Genomic DNA, 15948 nt, shown 5'->3' with positions numbered 1-15948 from the left:
CACAATCTCATGGAGTTTTGGCATGGTAAAAACCCTAATTCACCCTCATCTCCTTGGATTTTCTTTGGGGAGATGAACCACTTTATATTTTAGTATTTTGAGCATTTATCTTCTCATGGAGTGCTCTATTTACTTGGCATATTGCACATTTATCTATGTAGTTAGCCCATCGGGATGGGCAAATGGTGGATGTATATCCTGCACTAGAAGGCATTTGCCAACCAATATAGGGGCCCAACTAGGTTCAAAACTTGGTTTACATGTCTAGTGAGGCTTGTGGGCATTTGCGCTAGGCTTAGGAGTATAATGGAAATTCCATTGACTTGTCCCCATGTCTCCTTGGTGACAGGTGACAATTTTATCAACTTTCTTGATCAAAAAAACTATGGTGTTGATTACCTTGGAATTCAGAGATGCATAGTGGTTGGATGCATGTGTCAGGCCAGGGTAACTCCAGAATGGGCAGAGAAAAATTGATTGCATTAATTCATTATCTAACTATCATTTATATACATAAATGGGACGGATCAGTTCATCTTCTTGATGACTGTTCGCGTTCCAGTTCACCCATCCGTTGAGGATTAGGTGTCAACATTCCCCCCCTTAATCTGAAGGGATGTTGGTGAGTCCAAGCATCATTCTGAATCTTTCAAGCTTTTCTCTTCCAAGCGCTTTGGTGAAGATGTCTACAATTTGCTCGTTTGTGGAACAATGATGGAGATGGATTGTTTTGGCCTCAACATGATGTTGGATCAGATGATATTTAGTATTGATGTGCTTAGTACGATCATGGAACTTTGGGTTCTTGGCCAACTTTATTGCATAGGTGCTATCAACCATGAGTGGAGTTGATTGTATTTGTTTTACCTGCAAATCTTCAAGAATTTTCCTGAGCCACACAATTTCTTTCGTTGCTTCAGCTGCTGCCACATATTCTGCTTTTGTTGTGGAATCTGCTGGTACTGATTGTTTCCGTGATCTCCAGGAGACAGCTCCTGATCCAAGACTCATAGCATATCCTGAAGTAGATACCCCAGATTCTTTGTCTCAATCGAAGTCTGAATCAGAGTATCCAATCAAGTTGAAGTCGTCCACCTGTGTATACTTGATTCCAAGGTCTTGAGTTCCCTTCAAGTACCTTAGAACTCTTTTTGCAGCAGACCAATGTCCCTCACAAGGCTTTTGCATAAACCTGGAGAGGATTCCAACAACAAATGAAATGTTTGGTCTGGTAGTAGTGAGGTAGATGAGATTTCCTACAAGCTGTCTATACTTTGTTGCATCCTCAAATTCCTTTCCTTCAATAGATGTGAGCTTCAAGTTTTGTTCCATTGGAGTAGAAAGAGGATTGCACTCTGTCATGCCAAATCTGTTTAACAAATCTCCAATGTATTTCTTTTGAGAAAGAAATATGGATTTTGGATGTTGGGTTACTTCAATGCCAAGATAGTAATGAACATAGCCCAAATCAGTCATTTCAAAACTTTTTCCTAATTCTTTCTTTATGGATGCAATATAGCTTTCATTGTTCCCTGTCATTAAAAGATCATCTACATATACCACAAGATATACCACTGTTTTGCCAACTTTCTTGACAAATAAAGTTGCATCATCAAGATCAAAATGTTTGAAGTTGAGTTTCAGAAGATGCTCAGTTAGTTTTTCATACCAGGCTCGTGGTGCTTGTTTGAGGCCATACAAGGACTTCACAAGTTTGCATACTTTGTGTTCATGTCCTTTCACAGCAAATCCTTCAGGCTGGGACATAAAAACATTCTCTTTTAGATCGCCATTCAAGAATGCAGTTTTTACATCCATTTGATGGACTTTCCAACCGTTCTGAGCAGCTAGTGCAAAGAGTGTCCGGATGGTGGCCCATTTTGCTGTGGGGGAAAAAGTTTCCTCATAATCGACCCCTTCCTTCTGTGCAAAACCTTTTGCCACAAGCCTAGCTTTGTGCTTGTCAAGTGAGCCATCAGCTTTGTACTTGTTCTTGTAGACCCACTTGCAGCCAATTGGTTTGGTTCCAAATGGAGGATCAACCAGCTTCCAAGTGCCATTCTTTATGAGGGCATCATACTCCTTCTGCATCGCTTCTTTCCATTCATCATGAGAAGCATCTTCTTTGAAGGAAGTTGGTTCAAAATCTGTAGACAAGTTCAATTCACAATCATAAGTAACATCCATATCAACAGGTGAATTAGAGTTATCTACATCACCTCCATCTTGTCGGTTTGTATTTTTGGTTCCTGTTTTTCCAATTTCATCAGGATGAACACTTTCAAGTGTCTTTGTCAGCCACTTTGGGGGACCTTTCTGAGATGGTCCAGGCTGCTCTGTTGATTGAGTTGGGTCTGAATCAAGATTGAGTCTCCCAATTCTATCAATTACATCACTTAAAGGATCATCCGGTGTTGGAGTTTCATGCACGGGAGATTGTTCTTCAGAAGAAGATTCCACATGTTGATCTAGTATAGGAATCCCCCCTTCAAGATGTGGAATCTGATTATCAAACTCTTGAAATGACTTCGTTTTTGTGAATCTATCCAAGCGATCAAGTTGTCGCTCAACAACACTGTCAGATTTGGATGATTCAAGAAAAATGACATCTCTAGATACAATAAACTTTTTATTTACTTCATCATAGAGACGGTATGCTTTAGAGGTGTTTGAATATCCCAGGAAGATACACTTATGACTTCTAGCACCAAGTTTGTTTCTATGTACCTTTGGTATTAAAGCATAACAGGTGGAACCAAAGATCCTGAGATGTTTTACCGAAGGAACATGTCCATACCACAATTCATAAGGAGTCTTGTTTCTTATAGCACTAGATGGACATCTATTCTTTATATATGCAGCACATAGAACAGCATCAGCCCAAAACATTATCTTTACATTTTTGAAGAAAAGCATGGATCGTACCATATTCAAAATTGTTCTGTTCATTCTTTCAGCTACACCATTCTATTGAGGATTATAAGGCACAATTGTTTGATGTTTAATCCCATGTTGGCGAAGATAGTGTTCAAATTCATTTGATGTATATTCTTTTCCATTATCAGTGCGAATAGACCCAATATGAGATTGTGCATCATTTTCAATCCACTTATGAAAATTCTTGAATGTTTGAAAAGCATCAGATTTGTTCTTCAATAAATAAACCCAACACATTCTGGTGTAATCATCAATAAATGTCATGATATATTTATTTCCATTTGCAGAAGGAACAGGCATTGGACCACATAAATCTGAATGAATGAGTTCAAGCTTCCTATGTGCTCTTGAATGTGAATCATGAAAAGACTGTTTGCTATGCTTTCCTAGAATGCAAGCATCACATTGCTTATGTTTTCTAGGAATTGTAGGCAAACCAGCAACACCATTTTTCTTTAATAAGTGGAGTCTGTCATAGTTTACATGTCCAAATCTAGCATGCCATAATAAACTTGATGGAAGTGTACCTTCTTCATGATGAGAAATATATGAGAAATGTTGTGCATGAGCAGAAGTTCCTTGCAGTTTAAGAAGTCTTTCTTCTTCTATACCCCTCATGACAAGTGAGTGGTCAGATGCCTTTCTTACCTCAAGCTTGCCATCAAACATATGAATGGAGTGACCTTGCTGGCGGATGTGGACCAGGGACAGCAAGTTTCTCTTGAGCTGTGGGAGATATAGAACATGATCCAGAAGAAAGTCTGGAAGACCAAGCAGTTTAAGCCTGATTGTGCCAAGCCCTGATGGCTTGATTTTTGACTGATCTGCAAAGTATACTGCTCCATCAACATTGTCAGTGAAATCTTCAAAAAAATCTTTCCTATGAGTCATATGACAGGTTGCTCCTGAATCAAGCAACCAATCATTTTTCGAAGAAGCAAGTGAAGCATTAAACAAATCTTCATTTACTCCAATGTTACATTGTGCCTCAATATAGTGAGCGGATTCAGGTGCTTTACCTTTGTCTGTGTCATCAATTTTACGTTTCTGCTGGTTTCTTCTCTGCTCAATTTTGTCCCATGGTAGCTTGCATGTAGAAGCATCATGTGATCCATTTCGTTTGTAGCGAATGCAATGCAGATCTGCCTTTTCTGCTTGAGAATGTCTGCCCCCCCACCTCTGAAGTATCTTCCTCTTCCTCTTCGTCCACCTCTTCCTCTTGTAGAATCTTGAGCAGGATGCTTTTCTTTATGAGCAAGGCAAACAGTCTCTTCAGAAGATTCAGGGACCGTTTTCTTTCCAAAGGCTTTCTCTCTTTCAGCAAACTTTTTCACAAGAGAGTCAAAGGTTATATCTTTAAGATTTCCATTTGCTTGTAATGACTCAAGATAATTGGAGTAGGTAGGATAGAGTGCTTTGAGAAAGGCAATAAGAGAGATATTTAGCTCAACCTTAGTGGATTTAATATCATGCATTATAGACTTTATTTCAGATGCAAGAGCAAGAGGATCATTATTTTTCAATTCAAGAGTGAAGAGTTTAATCATGAGCTGAACAACTTCAAGTGCAGAATGTGTATCATAGAGTTCTTTCAGCTTTTGTAAGGCTTCAAAGGCAGTGGAATAAGATGAAATATGATGACTTACTTCTTCATTTACAGATGCTGCGATCAATGCATAAGCTTTGCTGTTCTTGTTTTCCCAAATGACAAGTTCTTTATCTGATGTAGGCTGCACAGGGTCTTTGTCTTCTTCTCCGACACACACTCCTTTCCACAACTCATTGTAGATGAGGGTGTGTTTTACCATCCGAGACCATTCAGGATAGTTCTCCTTGCCAGTGAGAACTATTCCTACCATAGAGATGATTGAATGCATTCTGTAAAAAAGAAATTACTTCTGCTGATAGAAAACAATATATATGTTATACCTTCCACTTCTCAAGCATATAACGTATTGCCAAAAAAAAAAACTTAATAAAATTTCATGCCTCTCTCACCCCACCAATGTTTTTACATGAAACAACAACATTTGAAAATGTATTTGACACCATTCTCCATACAACAATTTCACATCTCTGTCATTTAATATATATTGACCAGACTTTAAATAGAGATAGATATGAAAATACACCAGACACCGTGGACACCATGAACACCCATCATTAATTGAACATCCACCTTTAATTGAACATCCACCTTTCAGCGCTTCGCCTTAATACCATATTCAGCTAAGAGTTAATCTAATCGTCCCCACACACAAACGAAAAAAATAAAAATAATCCCTCTAAAGGAGCGGATTCAATTACTACACACCGCGGATAAGTCAGAAACCTTTGTCCAAACAAAATTTTCAGTAATAGCCACGAATACTAATAGCAACTCCAAAAACCAGTCAGTATCTGAGGAAATCCCAGCATGGATGTAAAACTTACGAGCAGACCGATTCAAGCCCGTGCAGATCTACCTAAAGCCGCTGCCCAATGTAAATACCACACAACTTCCGACCAGACAGAGGGTTTGGTTTTTTTCGACGATGAGTTCAGAGTAATAACAGAACTCTCACAAATACATATAGCGTATCTCCGCTGGCATTTCCAAATGAAACACCCTGCGAACATATACTTCTAACTCTGAAAAAGAGATAGCGAGAGGGTCTTCGGATGTCTCGCGAATCACAAAACGCTGGGCGAAGCCATTGGGGTCTCCAAACTCCAGACCTTTATCACGGCATGTTCCATGGGGCCGAGTTTTCTCATCAGCGTCTCTTCATCAGTTGTAGGAATAAGCTTTGCAGTGCGGCTCAGCTTCCAGTATTGAAATCTCCAGCAATCGAATAGATTCTATCTGTGTTCAATCGAAAAAAGAATGCACATTCTCAACAACAAACAGAGATTAGGAAAATCGTTCCGTCGATTTCTGAAGGAAGCTTCTTTCTGCCTCTAACGCCTACTGACAACGTCCATAAGGTATTACCAGATGTTGGGATATTTCAGAAGGTGAGCAGCACAGAGTATTATGAATAAAAATGTCAGTATGGCAGTATGGCAGTGCTAAAAAATTAACGTACAACGCTTCATGGATAGATGCGTTATGAGGCAGCACTGAAATTGTCAGGCCAGGTAGACTTTCAGGCAGATGCGTTATGGACAGGGGAGTTACAAGGAATCTGGGACCTGTGCTCTAATACCATGTCAGGCCAGGGTAACTCCAGAATGGGCAGAGAAAAACTGATTGCATTAATTCATTAGCTAACTATCATTTATATACATAAATGGGACAGATCAGTTCATCTTCTTGATGACTGTTCGCGTTCCAGTTCACCCATCCGTTGAGGATTAGGTGTCAACAGCATGCATAGTTTTAGAGGGTGCATTCTATGTGGACACATGTATTTGACTTGGTTTGATGCCTATATGTGGTGGTGCATCCCCTTAAAGAGCATTATTTGGGGCATATTACTACTATTTTTGGATGGGAGCTAATTGTGAGGAAGGGCTAGTTTCCACATGTTGTAATGTGGTCCACCACAAATTTAGGAGGGATCTAATTACTCCATCACTATAATATTTTTTTGACTTGTCATGGAGTTAGTTAAAATATAACATTTTGTTGTATAAGAGAAGATATTCACTTTATAAGGTGATCTCCCTCACCATTATAATGGTGGAGAATTTGTGGATGAAGGAGGTCTCCCCTTGGGCTACATTTTATTTGAATTTTTCAATCTTAACATAAGATTGGAGGTATCATTCTATCATATGAGAGGCTTAATTTTTTCATGCATTTAATGTTGTTGGATAGTTGTAGGAATCTCTTGCAAAGAATATGTTGTGAAGGCTTTATAATGGGGCATTTATCATTTGGATGGGAGTATTGTATGGGGATTCTCCTTCTCATTTTCTTTTTATTGTTATATATAATTTGCATATATTAATTCATTTTTTTGAACCATGGGAATCGGTAACTCGTTATAATGACCTAGGCTAGGCTTGATATTAAACCAACTGGATGCACTATAACCTAAGAGTATATTCAACAACCCAAAAGCCATGTATGCCAATAACTTGTGACTTAGCAAGGGTTGAGGTGTCTCAAGGCACACTGGAGTGCACCTCTATTTGAGGGGCATCTACCCTTCTAGCTTTATCACAATGGGCCAAAGTCTCATTGGGGATTTGAAATTTGGTGGAGAGAGTGAAAAACCTACCCTTCCTACCATATTGTCAATCCACCTCGATGCTATCTATAATAATTCCTCACTATCAAAGGAGTTGTTATTGTAATTAATATATCATTGTAGGGCAACAGGTCCTCCAACTTGTTCAAGAGTAGTACTAATAGGACTCTCCAAGACTCACTACCATAACTATTTTTGACATTATCAAGTTTGATTTTGGCATGTTATTTGCAAACCTCTCCTCCTTAACTATTCACCAAACAACCCTTTTTAGAGTGATATCCTTGACTCTATTTGCCCTAGATTTGGTAGACACTATTTTTGCGATTTTTCTTCATCTTTCACTTGCCATACCACTCACTATTCCATTATGCTACTACTACCCATTTTGTTAAGGCTCACTCTTCCAAATTCAACTCATGCCTCCACTCGACAACTTTAGTAATCTTATCATTAGAGATGTCTTGCTCAAGTTGGACAAGATTCAAGTAGAAATGTGTGGAAGAATTTTTGTGGTCACTATAGGTAACCTTCCTAGGTGCACAAAACTAACCCCTTAATGCTTAGGAATTTACATTATAGAAGGGTGCTAGATTGTTGTAATAGACACAATCAACCTTCCTTAAGCAAACATATACCCACATAGTCTATGTCTCCAACCAAAAACATATTATGCTCAACTAAAAATATGCATTATACACAAAATCACACATACAAAAACTTTTACTTTATATATTAGATATATCTATGCAAGAAGAGTCTAAATTTTTTTTCTTATTAATTTTTTAAAGCAATTATCATTAATATCCAATTCTATTTACAATTCCAATAATCTTTGTAAACAATTCTATTTGCAATTCCAATAATCTTTGTAAATTTTAAGTGAGTTTTTTTAAAAAACCAATAGAAAAATATACTTAAAAATATTAAAAACCTAAAACATTTAAATGCTTATAACCCGTAAGGGTTTGAGGCAATGTGTTTCTCGTGTCTATCTTACCATAGACACCTATATACTACCTTCTTTAACTGCAGCAGTTATAGCCTCACCTAGAGCACACCCATCTCATAGTTCTAGATTGGCTTTTCTGGCTGGTAGATGTAACTGCCCATTGCCCTGTTCTGTTCTTTTTGTGTTGGTTTTCTACGAATCCTTTGTTTTTCAGTTGAGGTTTTATTCTAGGGTTTGGTCTTTCAGTGTTGCAAGTTTTAAATTGCAAAGATGCGTGAGATCCTACACATTCAGGGCAGGCAATGTGGCAACCAGATCGGTGCCAAGTTTTGGGAAGTTGTCTGTGATGACCACGGGATCGATCCCACTAGGAGATACCAGGGCACTTCCGATCTATAGCTCAAAAGGGTTAATGTTTACTACAATGAGGTGAGCTGTGGTAGATTTGTGCCCCGTGTTGTGCTCATGGATCTTGAGCTTGGGACTATGGGACTATGGACAGCGTGAGGACCGGGGCTTATGGCCAGGGCTTCAGGCCTGATAACTTCGTTTTTGGCCAGTCCGGGGCTGGAAATAACTAGACTAGGGCCATTATACTGAAGGGGCCGAGCTCATCGATTCCTTGTAAAATTCCCTGTTGGATGTCGTTAGGAAGGAGGCAGCTACAAGTCGTAAATATCCGCGCTGTTGTTTCATTAAAACTGTACATGTCATTACAGGTTGCGGACTGCCAAATGGGATCACAGTGCATGACCATAGATCGCTTAATGTCCCTGGAAAAGATTCTTCTGTGACAAAATTATTTACCACGTCTATCTATCAATATCGCACGATGTCCTCCACACTGCCGTATTTTGTATAGTTGCCACATAAAAGCAGAAGAAATGTATGGTAGGAGGAGCGTTTTTGCTTTGCCTCTTTTTACTTTTTTTCAACTTATAATGTCGGGCCTAGCTTTTTCCCAATGTCCTCTCTGCAGGCGGAGGCCACATGAATTTTGAATGATTGTTTCAACTTTCAAACTTAATTTTCTTCTGCTGAGCACAATTATTTTCCTCTGCCCTCCTTCAATTTTGCAGACTTAATCAATGGATCTACGCTCTCTCGAGCCTCTTTATTCAAAGTCTGGATCTTACAATGCAGGTAAGGTTGCTTGGTTGGAAGGATGAGTATAACAGAGCCCTCACCATTCTGGAACTGACACAACATATGTGCGATTACAAGAACATGATGTATGCTGCAAATCCACGTCACAACAGGTACCTTACTACATCTGCCATGTTCAGAGGCAAGATGAGCACCAAAGAGGTGGATGAACAGATGATGAGGTGGATAAAGAGGTGGATGAACAGATGATGAAGTGGATGAACAGATTCAGAACTTTATGGAGTGGATCCCCAACAATGTGAAATCCAGTGCATGTGATATCCCACCAAAAGACCTGTCCATGTCGTCCACGTTCATTGGGAACTCAACATCCATTCACGAGATGTTCAGGAGAGTGAGCGAGCAGTTGGACGCCTTCTTACATTGGTACACTGGTGAAGGCATGGATGAGATGGAATTCACTGAAGCAGAGAGCAACATGAATGATTTGGTGTCTGAATACATGAAATATCAGGATGTTAGTGCAGAGGATGATGAATACTATGATGATGAAGAATCAGCTCAAGAACGCTAGGGCAAAAGCTTACATAATGCCATCGACAATCGGTAGTTTTTTCAATGCCTAATAGTTGTTTGTTTGTGGAATTCATTTGCATTTCTTATTCTTTCATGGTCTACTTTGTTCTCATCGAAGGTTTTGGCATTGAATGCATAAACTTTGTATACAACTCCTACATTATGTCCTTGGTTTTGTTGATCATATTGAAATATTGAGAAGATGTAACTGCCTGTCAAAATTATATGTGAAATTCAATCATGCTTGGACACTCCTCTGTATTATATGTTATATAATTATGGTGTTGAATGGCTTTGTAATACTATAATATGTTTTTGGGATTTGTAAACAGGAAATACAACAATTCTCTGCAAATTCAAACTAGGGGAGTACGTGAGAACAATGCCCACTATAGGATTCAATATAGAGATTGTAATGTTTAAGAATCTGAGCTTCACTGTTTGGGACGTAGGGGGCCAAGATAAAATCTGCTATCTGTGGAGACAGTATATGGTCAAGGCCCAGTTATATTTCAGAGTTTTTATCTATTATTACTGGAAGTTGGCTCCTGATTTCTCTTTTAATAATTTTGGAGACAATATATGGTCAAGGCCCAATTATATTTCAGAGTTTTTATCTATTATTACTGGAAGTTGGCTCCTAATTTCTGTTTTAAGAAGTTTGGAGACAGTATATGGTCAAGGCCCAATTATATTTCAGAGTTTTTATCTATTATTACTAGAAGTTGGCTCCTGATTTCTCTTTTAAGAAGTTTGTTTCTTTAAGCCATGTCTGTATATGCTGGATTCATTTAGTAAATTCATGATATAGCATTGTTGGATTCATTAGATAAATTTATGACATGAGATTTTTTGTTTGGGGGATTTTATAATGTGTATATGTTGGATTTGGATTCATTTGTAAAATCTATGGCTTTTTATTGTTGGTGGGATTCACTCGATAAATTTATGTTTGTTTGTGGACATGAACTTTCATAATAATATATACTCTATAGATATCATAATATATATTATTTCAGATTCACTCAGCAAATCTCATATATTATATGATTGTTGTTTTGTATATAGATGTTAAATTTTATAGATACATAAATATTTTTTTTATGTAGATTGTAGATTTTTTTGTATCTAAGAGATATAAAGTAAAGTTGACAGTCAACTTTTCTTATATTCTCAAAATGTTCAAATTTTTTACAGTAATCTTGTTTGTGATTCTTTTGTTATACAGGGTAATGTTATCTCAAGCTATGTACAAATAAGCACTCAATATTCTCAAAATGTTCAAATTTTTTACAGTAATCTTGTTCGTGATTCTTTTGTTATACAGGGTAATGTTATCTCAAGCTATGTGCAAATAAGCACTCAAGTATGAGAGTGGTTAGGTAAAAGGGTGTTTGCAAGAAGTGGAGAAAACTATGAATGAATTCATAGTCCATCTTTAGTGTTAGGCTGTGATTTTATCTTGTGGCTTTGTTATTTTCATGTCAATATTGTTCTTACTTATGCATTCATAACGAGATTAGGATGTTTTTCATATCTGTTTTTGTTCTTTGCTGCGAGCTGGAGCTCATCTGACTGTGGATTCTATTTGAGCCAATGTTGATTGCCATCTCTTCTTTTTCTTTTATAGTAGAGTTTTTGTGGTGTATGCTAGAGTTTTTAAATTGACTGTTTTACTTCAACTTTTGATGTATTTTCGTGTATGTTTTATTAGTTTGGTTGTATCTTATAACATTGACTTGAAATCAAAACCATAGTGTTGGACAAGATTTGGTAACTCCAAGGAGGTTTATTCTTGGTGTGATATGCTTGGAGTTTGTCTTGTTTGCTGGCATGATTTTGAATTATTATGAGTGGAAAGTGTCCTCATATGATTGTTTAACAAGAAGATGATATATGTTGGGATGCATTTGTTGTGTTTCAATAGATTTTAGTTTGTCTCTGCAAATCCAAAATCCAATACATTTTTTGGCTGCTTGATTGTATTAATTTTGGTTTTCTAAGTGGTTTGGGCCCTATGATGGCTGCATGCTTTGGCTCTAGAAAATGTGACCTTGGGGCATAAAAGTAGTAAGTGTGACTTAAGAAAAGGCAAGGATTTATACTTGTTAAAGAGAAACTCCTTTCATGAGTTGTATTGTTGTTATTTTAGGTTTTTTTATTTCATGGATTTTATATAAATTTCAGCTCGATATGTGTACTAAATTGTATACTTTTGGAGACTAATATAATATTATGTTTGTTGCACAGTTTGAGTTTGGCTTCTCAACATTGCCTTTGTGTCCAATTTTTTATTCAATCATGGCTTTCATTCGTTCACTTCAAGCAGAAGATATGACAATGATATCTAATCCCAAAAAGGTAAAGAATAATTGTTGTTTGATGATTTCAGGCCTCACAATATCAACTTTAAAATCTTTCCAACATGCTGATTGTGCCTTGAGTGTGTTGGATTTATCACATATAAACATGTTGATTGTGCCTTGAGTGTGTTGGAAGAACGCATCAAGATGATTGATGATAGAATGGTTGTCCGTAATTTGGCACAACAACAATCGTAGTTGAACCAACTCCTTCAACAACCCATACAACCAGTTAATCCCTTTCAACTCCAACAACACCTTCTTCCACCCATGGTACCTGTACAACCCATACAACTAGCTAATCCCTTTCAACCAGCTACAACAGATCCTAACTTAAGAAGGGTCTATGTGGGTAATGTTCCTGAACACATGCAACATGCTAGAATGACTAATTTTTTCTCTCCTTATGGAGACATTGAAGAAGGCCCTGGTGGTTGACAGACAAACTGGTAAGTCGAAAGGATACCCCCTTATTCTTTACAAAATAATTGAAGCAACAAATCGAACCCTGGAAGACGTTGTTAAATCAATAGATGGGCATCAACTTTTTTGTAAATCAACATTTGAAGGGAAAAAGCAGAAAGTTGCAGCAAACCAGGGCCAAGTTGTTCCTGATTTGAAGGATAAAGGTGATGTAAATCATGTTTCACAATATGGTGGATTGGGTCATGGGCCATTCAACCCACCACTTACTGGTAATCGAAATATTGTGAACCCAACATCAGTACCAGTTACCAGTCTAAATCCATATGTGGATTAAGTGATGCAGCACTGCCAAGTTTGTCTATAGACCTTGTTGCAATAAACCTCCCTTATTCATTAACTCTTCAGCACTGTTAGACTTGGGCCACCAACTTCTTCTCCAAGGAACAACTTCTGGTCAGGCATCAGTAGGTGCAGGGAATTACGGTCTTGGTCCATATGGATCCTCTGGATATGGAAGTCACTCATATAGTAGTTTTGGAGGTGCAACATCTCACTATGGGATTTATTCAAGTTCATCTGTTTCCCAAACTACTCCATATGATGGAGCAAGTCATTTCCCCCTTACATTTCATCAAAGTAAACTCCCAGGGACATCTCCATCATCGAGAGTTCTAACTGGCATGCGGTCTTACTACACATCCTAGGTTTGTGCTCATTCTTATTCTTCTTCTCCCATTTGTTTTAGTTCATTTTCAATTGTATTTATATATATTTGAAATGTTTGTTTTAATCTTTTGTTTTCCACTATATGTCAAACACCACTTATGAATCTGGGAGCATTTTGCTTTGGATCTCTTTTATTATTTTTCTTCTAACTTCTTTCTAATTGATGATACAAGTTGGTATTAAGTATGGAGTTAAAGTTAGGTTGGCCAAATCATAGAGAAAATTTGTGTTATAATTATGGTGTACGATTACTATATGTGAGGGCAATTGTAGGCAAGATGCCATGGGCATAAAGGGCACTTGGTTTACAGGGTACATTTTAGCATGTGTTTCATATTCAAAATATGTTATCTTAACTTATTTTACTATTAAATTACCAGTTGTTGTTAAGCTATGTGCAAATAAGCACTCCAGAAAATATTGAATTGTATGAGAGCAGTTAGGTAAAAAGGTGTTCACAAGAAGTGGAGAAAACTCAGAATGAATTCATAGTCCATGTTAGCTCTGCTACATACTTCGGCATTTGTTGGGTCAAAGACAACTTGGCTGTGTTGTTTATGCTTAATGAAAGCTTGCATCAGTCACTTACTCCCTTTCACCCCACTGCCTCTGTTTTTCCCCTTCACTCCACCTATACTCTCATAGCCCTTGCTATCTCTGCTTTCCTCTGTAACCCTGAATAAATCCATATTCCCTCTAAACAGTCCGGGCACCAAGTTTAAACTATTATGTAACCACGATCGTGTGACCCCGTGTTTCTGTAACCCGTCACCACCCTTTGTTCGTAGCCGTTGATCGGCCCGATCCAACGGTCCCCGCCGCCAAAACCTTTTTTCCCCCTATGCGTTAAACCCCTTTTATTTCCCCCATCGTTCGATCTTCCGTCGCACGATCCCACAATGTTCACTCCTCCCAATCCCGTGAACCACCCGCGCGTTAACTCGTGGTGAAAATGGTATTGCTCCTGTCCCATATGCCACATGTCGAGTGATGATTGTGATCGCGCTCCCGCGTACGATTACCACCTGACCCCCATATGCAATGTGATACATACCACTTACCGCCCATATCGCCCATCCCCGCGTGTTATCTCCCACACTACTCTTCGGCCCGATAGCTGTCGGATCTGTCCGCCCGTGATCCGACGGCTCACGTTTGTCCACTCCCATTTTTCCTGATACCCTCTGCAAATTGTTTCCCACCGTCGATCCACGCGATTCAACGGTTGATCTTTCTCCACCATGCCTCCACCATACTATCCATTTCCATAGCCTATCCCATGTACCCAAAGGAAGAAGGAGGCCAGAATCTAGTACCTGGCATATTAGATCCTCAACAACGGCATTTAACATGAAGAATGGCCGAGGAAGGAAAGTACAAAGCACGAGCAGATAAACGCATTTATCAGTTGTGGAGCTTCTCTCATCCAACACTCTACCTGTTCAAGAAGGACAACAAAGCATCCAAGAAGGTCAAATTCATTTGCAGAACATAGTCAGATTGTAGCAGAGACTCCATCAGAGAGTTAAAAGTAGTTGGTGATCCATTATGACACCTCCACGGATTGAATAGCAAAATATACTTGTAATGAAATTCTATATATATTGAGAAAAGAGATGTAATTAGGGTTGATGGTTGTAGTTTTGATGTAAGGTTCAACTTCTAGAGACTGTGACTACTTTGATACTTGCAGCGTCTAGTCTTCATTTTCAGCTAATACAAGCTTGTTTTGTTGTTAATTGCTCGCTTTCCGTTTCTACTCTATTCTAGGTTGTGCCTGTTATGCATTTTTGATGTGCTCTTGATGCTTAGCATTAGAGGGGCTGTCATCCCATCTTTGCGTTAGAATATAGTATGTATCATTGAATGTGTTATGCAAGTTTCTATTCACTTAATGCCAGAGAGGTATCATCCTGCCTGTGCATTAGGAAATAGATTTGTAGACCTCTTTACTGGTTGCAGTGGACCATCACATGGTCTTGTGCATCTACTGGTGTGGTCAGTATTCTCCATGTTCACTTAATCCTCAAACTGTGAGTAATTGGTGGTCTAAAGCCTTGTAGTCTTGGGGTGTTCACCCATGTTTGGAGTTAAGCATAGTAGAAGTGGTTATCTAACTTGAATATGCATCATTCCTTCCATTCACCCATTTCCAACATTTATGTTGAGTTTGTAATGTTCCCGAGCATCTCCAAGATACAACCTAGGATAGTTTCTTGGGGTGATATCATTAATTGGCACTATTGTCGGGGAGAGGAGATTGAAGCTCAGCTTCCATGGAAGATGACACAGTTCCATATTTTGATGGTAGACAAGGTCTGGGCACGTTTTATGTTGTAATCATCTATCTGGCAACTCCACTGGAGGAGGGCCAACCTTTGGTGACTCCACATCATAGTCTTGGCTTAGTTTGTGAGACACACTCGAAGAAATCCTCAGAAATCACCAGCTGTTCCAGTGCCTGACCTTGAGAAGATTGTTAAACTGAAGAAAACATCATAGAAAGGAGCATCAGGATCAGGTAAGCCTGAAAAAATCCCACGTATCTCTGCTAGTGAAGAAATCACCTTCAGAGATTCATAAAGCTCCTGTTCATTCATTTCCCTTTCGGATTTCAGCCCAAAGAAAGCATCCCATGCTGTCCATCATATTCCTCTATCTCTGTTATCCATTTCATTGATCC

The 15948-nt window shown here is 38.5% G+C and overlaps 1 protein-coding gene and 1 pseudogene across 1 annotated transcript; both read left to right on the top strand.

Annotated features, from left to right (window-relative positions):
• The first annotated feature begins 9051 nt into the window (after positions 1-9051).
• On the top strand, positions 9052-9946 carry LOC149239991 (tubulin beta-6 chain-like). Its single transcript, XM_089367236.1, has 2 exons — positions 9052-9394; positions 9432-9946. The coding sequence occupies exons 1-2, from the start codon at positions 9205-9207 to the stop codon at positions 9746-9748; spliced, it is 507 nt and encodes a 168-aa protein (XP_089223362.1). The 5' UTR covers positions 9052-9204; the 3' UTR covers positions 9749-9946.
• Positions 9947-12383: 2437 nt separating this feature from the next.
• Positions 12384-13243, top strand: LOC149239990 (UBP1-associated protein 2B-like; annotated as a pseudogene).
• The last annotated feature ends 2705 nt before the right edge of the window (positions 13244-15948 follow it).

The sequence above is a fragment of the Pinus tabuliformis genome, chromosome 8 (assembly GCF_031772625.1).
Source record: "Pinus tabuliformis cultivar Carrire ecotype Pingquan chromosome 8, CPIR1, whole genome shotgun sequence".
Classification (NCBI taxonomy): Eukaryota; Viridiplantae; Streptophyta; class Pinopsida; order Pinales; family Pinaceae; genus Pinus; species Pinus tabuliformis.
This window is presented reverse-complemented; position numbering and strand designations above follow the sequence as displayed.

What these genes read in the sequence shown, in the direction of transcription:
- LOC149239991 (XM_089367236.1), top strand. Translation starts at nt 9,205, where the DNA reads ATGCAGGTAAGGTTGCTTGGTTGGAAGGATGAGTATAACAGAGCCCTC. An exon ending in GGTGGATGAACAGATGATGA is followed by an intron (nt 9,395 to 9,431) that starts GGTGGATAAAGA and finishes ATGATGAAGTGG; the next exon opens with ATGAACAGATTCAGAACTTT.